The 9,193-nt window shown below is 54.0% G+C and overlaps 1 protein-coding gene across 8 annotated transcripts in view; it reads right to left on the reverse strand.

The window, feature by feature from the left end:
• Window positions 1-8,104, reverse strand: part of SSBP3 (single stranded DNA binding protein 3) — a 164,725-nt gene extending 156,621 nt beyond the window's left edge. For 2 of the 8 annotated variants that reach the window (XM_067726256.1, XM_067726253.1), the window contains exons 1-4: window positions 7,657-8,101; window positions 6,566-6,638; window positions 6,282-6,343; window positions 3,635-3,719 (exon numbers count right to left, since the gene is read on the reverse strand). In XM_067726256.1, coding sequence (XP_067582357.1) covers window positions 3,635-3,719; window positions 6,282-6,343; window positions 6,566-6,638; window positions 7,657-7,712 — 276 coding nt within the window. In that variant the 5' untranslated portion in view covers window positions 7,713-8,101. Of the gene's footprint in view, window positions 1-3,634; window positions 3,720-6,281; window positions 6,344-6,565; window positions 6,639-7,656 lie in introns of those variants that run through there. The other 6 variants (XM_067726251.1, XM_067726255.1, XM_067726252.1 and 3 more) reach the window with 6 other exon arrangements.
• Window positions 8,105-9,193: the final 1,089 nt, after the last annotated feature.

Here is a 9,193-nt window from a genome sequence, read left to right on the forward strand (position 1 = left end):
AAGGGCTTTACCAGAGAACCTCTGCCCTGGCCGGAGGGGAACAGCAAGGAAACCACAGGCAGGGTCCCTGCGAGCCTCTTCCCATGGCCTCTGGGCAACAGCAAGGAAACCACAGGCAGGGTCCCTGCGAGCTCCTCCCATGGCCTCTGGGCTCTTCTGACTTCAGGTAAACCAATTTCTCAGAAAAGTACATTCTGGGTACCAAACCCTGCATCGCTCTTCATTACGTGTGGTCAACATCAGGGTGCTCCGGCTTACACACAATGAGCCAAGCAAACTGAAGTTTCCAGGTGTGTGGAGGAAAATAGACTGTGACTCAAATAAAAACTCACCAATTCAGAGAAAATTTAAACCCCCTCTCCCACCGCTGAGTCACCTGGTTCATTCCCGGCCCTGTAGCCTGGCTTGAACTGACCCACCACCAGGAAGGAGAGACCACTGGCCAGGGACACAAATTCATTTCTCTAGGAGAGCTGAGACCAGGATCTTCCCGAATGAGGACCTTCCCAGCCCCACAGGAGTCCCTCCTCACCCATGCCCCACACACACTCACTACTCACTACCCACTGGGGCCCAGGCGGGTATATCTGAGCTGCACAGACAAACCATGAGAATCTTTGAATCTCCTTGATTGAAAACAGACCAGTTACCGCATGCTCTTATTTACACACCACTTTATCTTCTAAAAAGGATTTAAGGTAACTAGTCAACCCACATTAAAATCACCTGGCTCAAGATGACCCAGCAAAAACGAGTCACTAAAAGAACATCTTCCAATATTCTACTGGCTATCCAAATTACCAAAATGCCCAAAAATGAGTATTTTTTCTTGCCCATAGTTCCTTAATACCTTCATTCATTTAGCATGCGTACCTACTATGTGCAAGGTATTGTGGGAGCTACAGAAATGAATAGCTCTTAGATGAATGGTCTCTGGCATGGAAAAAATGAATAAGCTGTGGTTAGAAAGACAAACCTGACTGAGAAGTTAGCAGGAATAGGTGCAAACGGGTGACATTTGCCACGGACCTGTGCGGCCAAGTCTCGGCAGTGTTAGGAACACAGATTCTGGAGTCAGTTATGACCTGAGTTTGGATCCTAATTCTTACAACTATGATAACCTCTCTGTGTCTCAGTTTCTTCATCTGCAAAATGGAGTTAGCAACATGTCTTCTCTCGCAGGGCCACTGGCAGCTTGAAATGAGAGCCTGAACCTAGAGTGCCCAGCACATGGAAAGCCACCAACAAAGGTTTGTACAGGTGGTTTATATAGCCACTGAGATGAAGGAGTGATCAGAGTGTACAGCAAACTATCACCAAAGTCCTCCACAAAGAAGCTGAAAAGTGGACAGGATGTGACGGATAAGAGAGGCATTCACCCCAGACAAAAGGAAGGGAATCCAAAGAGGCTTCAGCAATAACTCTAGCAAGAAAGATGAGGGTGAACAAGATAGTAGCCATGAGAATGGAGAGAACACACGAAAATTTGAGGAGGACAAAGAGAAAAAGAGGGTTCCTTTTCTTCATTTTCTTAAATATTTTTTCATTTTCCCATTGCTTCTCCTTTACCCCTGCAACTCAATACCCACCCCCCCTTAACTCCTTCAAAATAGAGACGTTCCTACCCATCCCCATTCATCACTCCATCCCTCCTTTCACATGACCTGACTCTCAGGCCACAGGACACCAAGTGGATCCCAATCCAGGAGAAAGGGTTTTGATCCCAAGATCTGTGAATCCTAGGCCTCAGGCACTGTGATTTCAGCTCTCGGTAGCTTCTTCTAAATGTCTACATCAACCTCAGCAATCTCTACACAATTCTGCTGCCCTTCCTCAGCAAATTACTGAAAGAAAACCCATGTAAACTTTCACTACCACCGTACTGTTCCAAGATGGCAGACCAAACCACAAATTGCCAAAGAGAGTCTCACATTATGTACTAGAGAGCCAAACTTAGTTAAAAATTATTAACTTCTCTGAAAGATAGCACAGACATCCTATATCAAGAGAGTAACTGGAAATAGGTACGTCCCCCGCCCCACTCTAAAATGAAACCATTTTGCATAGCTGTCAGATACAGGCCACACAGGAATTGGCCATCCACAGCTTAAAACACACACACAGACACACACACACACACACTATTTTTTACTAGGTAGAAAAGTCAAATTCCCCAACTATTTTTATATGGCTAACGTAACTCTTAGCCTCTACCCCAGGAAACCCTGTGATCATCACCACCGATTTTCCCAGAAGAACCACATCACAAGTGAACCAGCCCTCTCACCTTGTACTACTAAAAGTTCACCAGGCTATAAGTACCATTCAGCAGCTTCTCTTTTTCAACCCTGGAGAGGGCACAAGAACTGGTCAATTTCCTCAGCATTCCACTCCAAGGGTATTAACCTTACAGTCATAGCAAAATTTCATCGCACTGAATGTTCTCAAAACCAGGGAGCCCCCAGGGGAGTCTCTTAAGTCCTCATATTACAAGGAGAAATTTTCACCAGAAAGATACTTGTGGCATGGGATCTGACCACTTGTGAAACTCAACCAAATGGGTTCTGGTCTCCCAGGCCAGTTTCAAACTGCATGCAGGGGATGCAGATGGCCCGGCCAAGTGGGTGGGCTCTGATGACATTCGAAAAACCAATTTCCATGCCCTAGAGCTTTGGGACCATTTCTTCCCACCTCATGCAGAAGTGCAAAATCCAATAAATGACCTCTTAAGTGCACATGTATGTGCACACATACAGGCACACACACACACTTAACCTTCTACAAGACCAACAGGAAGCAAAGGAGGCTGGGAAGATCTTCGGACACTTCCCCTTCCATCCCCCCGCAGAAGATCCTAACCTGTTTCATCTGATCATAAGTCCGACTCCACCCCAACTGTAGTCCAATTTTTTTTTTTTAAGGGGACCTTGGTGGGATATGGACATGTGACAGACACCTCTCTTACAATCTTAAGAAACTCATCCAGGGAGAATGAGTGATAGAGTAGAAAGCACTACAATGTGATGAAACTATCTTCACAAGAACATTTTCAACACAGGTTTATGGACCAGCCAAGGACCTCAAAGTACACACTGTCTTAATGGACAACACAAGCCCCCCCCATAAACAGACATACGCACCTCCCTCCAAAAACATAATTTGGAAGATCCCTCCCTGGAAAGTAACCTAAGAATCTATTTCACCAAATTCTCACTCAAACACACCTTCTACTCCAAAACACAAGTTTCATATTTACTTTTCATTTTTCTTGGTTGTGGTCAACTTCTTCATAAACCAGCACCAAAGAGGCTCAGCCCCACCATCCTCCCAGGTGACTGCCCAATCAGAACATAAACCCCACATGGTTGAGCCCCGCATAACACCATTTAACTCTCCAGATAGGTATCTACACTCTTCTGCATGATTATAACATTATGAAATACCATTCACCAAGTCAGACCGCTGCCGGAGGAGAGTACGGGGCGAGGGCAGCAGGGAGGTGGGCAGGACAAAAAGAAAGGCAAGGAGAAAACAAAGACCACTGCCAGTTGGCTGTGTATTTGCTTTTGGTACTAAAGAAGTTCAAGTTATCCAACCCTGCAATTATCGCCAGGATTAAAAATTTGTTACTCACGTAATCATGAAAGGCTTTTGCTTCACTTGAATGTTCACAAGTGTCTCGCCTTTCAGGAGCTGCACAGTAAAGGTCCCAAAATACGCTGCAAGTTGAAAAATAAAATAAGATCAGGTTACTAATTATTACTTGTGTGCCCAACAGCAAGTGTACAATGCACGGTGCTAACAGCACCACGTCTCCCCAAGGCTCAATCCCACCTTCCCAGCCTTCACTGGGCATACTCAGCCTAACAACAAAATGGACCCAACCTCTTCTGACAGCCTGTCATTTGTAGTAAGAGTAATAGCTCTCATCCACCAGACACCTACTATGTGCTGGATGCCTCACGCCCATGACACTGCTTGTAACTACCACAGCACTGTAAGGTAGGTGATTTTATCCCCACGTTATACATGGGGCAACTGAAGCTCCAGCAGGTTAGGGTAACCCACCCACTGATGCCCAGATGGGAGACAGGAATCTGGATGAGAAGCCATGCCTGTCTCTTCGGTGCTCCGGTAACCACCCCCCACCTCCACCCAAAATGGCTGCACTTCATAAAAAGGTTAAATTGTCAAAGTCAGGACTATGACTCATATGCACAGCAAACTGGGTGACTCTGGCAATAAAGGGAATCTACAGGTTCTTCATCCCAGAGCCCACATCCCCATCTCCTGTCAGCCCACCCGACTCTCAACCAGGCCCTCCCCCAAGGTGTTCTCATACAGAAACCATTCCCCCCCTGCCCACCAAAAAACATATATCAATTAACCAAAGGTTATGTTATGGATAACCAAGTATCTCGTTCTTTCACGTTGAAAAGAGAGCCCTCCTCAGACAACCACCTGTCCAGCAAAAGGAGGGGGGCGGATTTCCCTGCCTAACCCCCCTCCATGATTCTTGTATGGTCACCCCAACACTTTGCATTATGTGAAAACAGACATACAAATCCTCTGTCAACCAGTAAAACCCTATACAAACACAGGGTAGCTACTGCTACCAAAAAGGGGCCTTAAAAACCCTCTCCAGGTCGGGAGCCCAAGGCCCAGGGATAGGAACCCGCTTGAAAGGTAAAACGTGCACCAGAGCGGAAGTCTGACTACCAGACCAGTGCTCCTGTCACCATCAGAAACAGCCAGCCCTGCCAGTCACCTGACAAGCACCTCACTCCAGGTGCGTGAAGAACGCAGCCTGGCCCTCTTCAGATCAGCTCCACCACTTCCTGCCACCCCAAAAGCCACGGTCGGTGTCAAATCACAGAGCCACCACTGCCTGCGCCCAGCACGACGCACTCTTAGTTCCCAGAGCTGAGATAAGGCTGGAGAAGTTGCGGGGGATTAAGGATAGAACAGGATAATCGGGGACTTCTGCTGACTGCAGAGGGAGGCTCGAGAACATTTCTTTCTGTGCTCTGAGGCTGCACACATCTGACTAACTTCCTCCACACACTGAAGATTTCTAACACTACAAACTCTCCAGTCCCTTCTGAGTAACTTTTACTCAAAAGTCTAAATTTCTGCAAAATCCACGGTGGACAGACCCGCCAGCTCCAGCCCCACACTCCTCTCCAAAAGCCACCCCAGAAAACCTACCACCCACTCCTACAGACAGAATCCTTACACCACACCGAATGCCTCCAACTCCGCAGTTCCGAGGTTGGCAAAAGCAATTAAAACCTCATTTTCTCCGTGCAAGTTACAACAGACACTTCATCCCCATGCATTTCAAAGGCACTTGAAATAGTTACCCCAGTGAGCTGGCGGTCAGGTAAACGCGCTAAGATCCCAAGACAGGGCACTCCGTTTTCCTGAACTTCACCAAAATATCAAAAGCCACTCCGCTCTCTTTTCCTTTTGAAAAGAATGTCAAAGACTCCACCAATCGGTCCCACAAAACACCCAAGACTTACACTCACAGCAACTCCTTCCCGTTGACCCTAAGCCTCCCTCCTGCGGGCTGCAAACCAGGAGCACACCGGCGGTGGTCCCACCCGGACAGGGCCGAGGGGCCTGGGAGAGGGTCACAGACAAGAGAGAGCCCCCATCTACCAACTACAGGCCCTCTGCCAGATTCTCAGTAAAACGAAACTTGGTGGTTTTAGGGATACTTAGAGCAGTGGGGGGAGGGGGGAGGTCCAGTAGGTCTGAATCAGTATCTTTAAAGGAAGTGGCAGTCCCTTCTTGCTCTTTCTCAGGGTGCCTGGAAAAGGTCCCCATGGATTTCTCTCTCAAGGTTTTGAGCTCACAGAAGAAAAAGGAAGGGGTAGGCCAGTTGTAAAACAGACCTGGTGCCCCTCCACCCACCCCACCCCCACTCCCTCTAATTAAAGCAACATGCAGAATTGACAAAAACCCATGCAGGTTTTTTTTTCCAAGCCCATGCCCAGCGCCTCAGAGTGAGATGTAAAAGTACAGTTTCCATGCAAACACCAGGCACGATTAGTAGGGTTCTCAACAGTGGGCAAAGAGGAGGCAGAAACTTAGGCACCGACTTCGTCTGCCCTTCTCCTCATTTGCCAGTCCTGAGGGCCCCACGGCACCCTGCTCTATGCAACGCTGGGGACTAAGGCATGGAGGGACCCGCTCAGATCTCCCATCTTTGTTCACTTGAAGCCGGGGGCTCAGAACAAAACAAACACACACACAAAACTATCACACAAACTTACCACCACCACGAGTGCAAAAACCCAGGCGGTTCTCCCAACGTGATGTTTTTTTCCCATCGAATCTAGAAAGGAGAGAGCAGAGACAGCTTAGAGGAGCAGAGAGAAGGGGTGGGCTAGGGGCTTCCCAGAGCCAAAAGGCTGTGAAGACCAACTAACAATAAATGCCAAAAGGTGATAAAAATTCAAAATGGTGGCCACAGTGGCTGCTCCAGAAAACAAAGGCTTTAAGAAGAGTGAGGAGGAGGGGTGTCAAGAAACTGGATGATGGGGGGAGTTCCACTCACCTCCGACAAGAAGGTCTGTGCAGATTTCTGTGCTCCTACGTGCAGTAAATATTCGTAGACGTATAAAGCTAACCTGGAAAGTGGGTAGCAGGCACAGAGAGAGAGAGAGAGAAAGCGTCAGACCACACCGGGCGCTCGCTCCTGGACCTTGCCAGTTGGCCTCCAAGCCTGTCCTCCAACCCTGTCCGTGCTGTCCCATTGTGGCCCCAACCAGAGGTGAGCAGCTAGCTCGGTCCTGCCTGGGGCCACGGGTACGAGCAGTTAGGGGGTGGGTATGAGGAAACGCGTTTACTTCAAGCCGCGAGGGCTGGAGAGCAGCCCCCGAACTTGAACTTCCAAGTAGCGTCGGGACCAAACCCACCTAGGTCTCTCAAACTCGCAAGCAACCCAACCCCCCGAGCCTCGCTCCTTTTCCCGATCCACTCCTTGCCACCAACCCACCCTCTCCCCACGTTTGAGAGTCCGGGGAGACTCAGTCCTGGACTCTGGAGTGCTCCGCGAGCTCTGGAGAGGGCAGTAAAGCGCCGCCCTCACCACCTCCCCCCAAAACAACTGTCCCCCAAGCCTAGGGCCAAGCCGGCGCCGCCGTCCCTGCCCAGCTCGGCGCCCCGGAGGGCGCGGGGCCGGCGGCGAGGCTAAGGGCAGGGAAGGGAGAGCGCTCTCGGCCGAACAAAGCCCCCGGCACGCACTCCTCACGCCGCGGGCGGACAAAAGGAGCCTTCGGGGCTGCAGAAGCCACGCGCCCCCTGCCCGCGCCCGGTGGGCAAAGTGCCGTCAGCGCGGCGAGCGCCCCGGCTGGAGCGAGCGTCCAGGCTCGCTCGCGGGACCTCGTCCATCCCTCACCGCGGGCCCCCGCGCCCGGCACGCCCCAAGGCCACCAAGTGCCCCCTCCCCCGGCGGCGCCCCCAGACCCCAACCTCCGCCGGCTCCCAACAATGGGCTCTCCCACGCCGCCCGCCGCGGCCTCGGGAAGGGGCCAAGCAGGCGGCGCCGGGGCCCGGGGCTCAGCAGCCCCCGCCCGCCCACCTGCCTCCCACCACCCGCCCGCAGCCCGGCAGCGGAGCGGCCGCCACTTGGAAAATAGGGCTTACTTTTCCCGAGCCTGCCCGTCCGAGGGCACCGCCGAGCCTTTGCCTTTGGCAAACATGGTTTGCAGAGAAGAGGGCGCCGAGCCTCGCCGCCGCCGCCGCTACCGCTCCGGCTGCTCCCGAGCTGCCCCCTCGCTCCCGGCCCCCTCCCCGGCGTTCGCTCGCTCGCTCGCTCGCTCGCGCTCTCCTCGCCGCGCTCCCCTCCCTCCCCCCCAGGCGCTGGCTCCGCGCTCTTTCCAGCTGTCAAAGCGTCAGCCCCGGCCGCGGCCCCATCGCCCTGGAACTCCTCCCGCGCCGGCTCGGCCTGGGGTGCCGGTGCCGCCGCCGCCGCCGCCGCTCTCCCGCCGGCCCGGCTGCCCACTGGCTCGCTCGCGCGCCCGCCCGGCTCCGCCTGCGCCTCCCTCAGCGCCTCCGGCACCGCCGCCGCCGCTGCCGCTGGTCTACTTGGAGCTCAACCGAACGTGGCTACCCGGGCGAGGGAGCAAGGCGGGCGTCAACGTCCCGTGATTGATATGCGCCTCGGCCAATAGGCGCGCGGGGGAGGGGCCGGGGCGGCCCGGGAGGGACGCCCTGTCAGCGCCCGACCGCGGCAGTCCCCGCTGCGGCCGCCACCGAGGAGCCGCTATTCCTGCTCCTGCGGGCCAACGGGGTGGGGGGGGGCTGGGGGCGCGAGCCTCCGTTTTCTCTAGATGTGGGGAGGGGACACGAATCGGGACAGGGAAGATCTAGTCCCCCGGCCCCCGCGAGAAGAGGGTCCGACGGGCGCTCTCCGCGGCTTGGACCGCTGGGGAGTGGGGGGGTGGCGCTGCGGCGTAGTCTGAGGGGAGGGGGCGCGGACCCCCTAGCGGAGCACCGTCGGCTCCCCCCCGCCACGTCCGTTTCCCTTATCTGCCCCTCACCTCCCCCAGCCTCAGCCCTGCGCCGGCCCAGCCCTTATCTCCCCCTCCCCCTCGCCTGCCCTCCCCTTGGGCTCCGACCTCGGCCCCCTCCCCAGACTCCCACCCGTCCACCCCTTGGCCGCCCCGCCCCCGGTCCTCCCTCTCGCCCAGTCTGGCTTCGGAGCGCCGGGCCCGGGGCTCCACGCTGAGAACTGGGCGGCTCGATCCGGCGCCGAGCCGCGAGGCTGCTCCTTTACTAGATCATTAAAATACTTTGGAAAACCCCAAAGTGGAGTCGCGCGAAAATGGCCCTTGGACTGCTTTGGGGAGCCTGGGGGAAGGGACTGAGGACTTTGGCTAAGAGAACGGAGAGTGATTGCTCCCAAATTTCCAAGGTCTGCCCGCCCTAGCAAGTTAGCCCCTCGGCTTCTCCACGAGAGATGGTGCCATTCCGGGGTAGGGGGGCGTCACCTGGGCGCCCCGCTACGCGGAATGCGCGCCACAGAAATCTGCGAACTTCAAATAAACGGAGCTAAATTGGGGAGCGGGGGACGAGAGTCAGGCGTGGGGGGAGGGGAAGCTTCCATTGTCAGTGACCCAGGTGTACAATGGGAAATTGAGGGGGGGGCTGGCAGAGTGACCCAGCTATTTGCTGCTGACTC

The sequence above is a fragment of the Pseudorca crassidens genome, chromosome 2 (assembly GCF_039906515.1).
Source record: "Pseudorca crassidens isolate mPseCra1 chromosome 2, mPseCra1.hap1, whole genome shotgun sequence".
NCBI lineage: Eukaryota > Metazoa > Chordata > Mammalia > Artiodactyla > Delphinidae > Pseudorca > Pseudorca crassidens.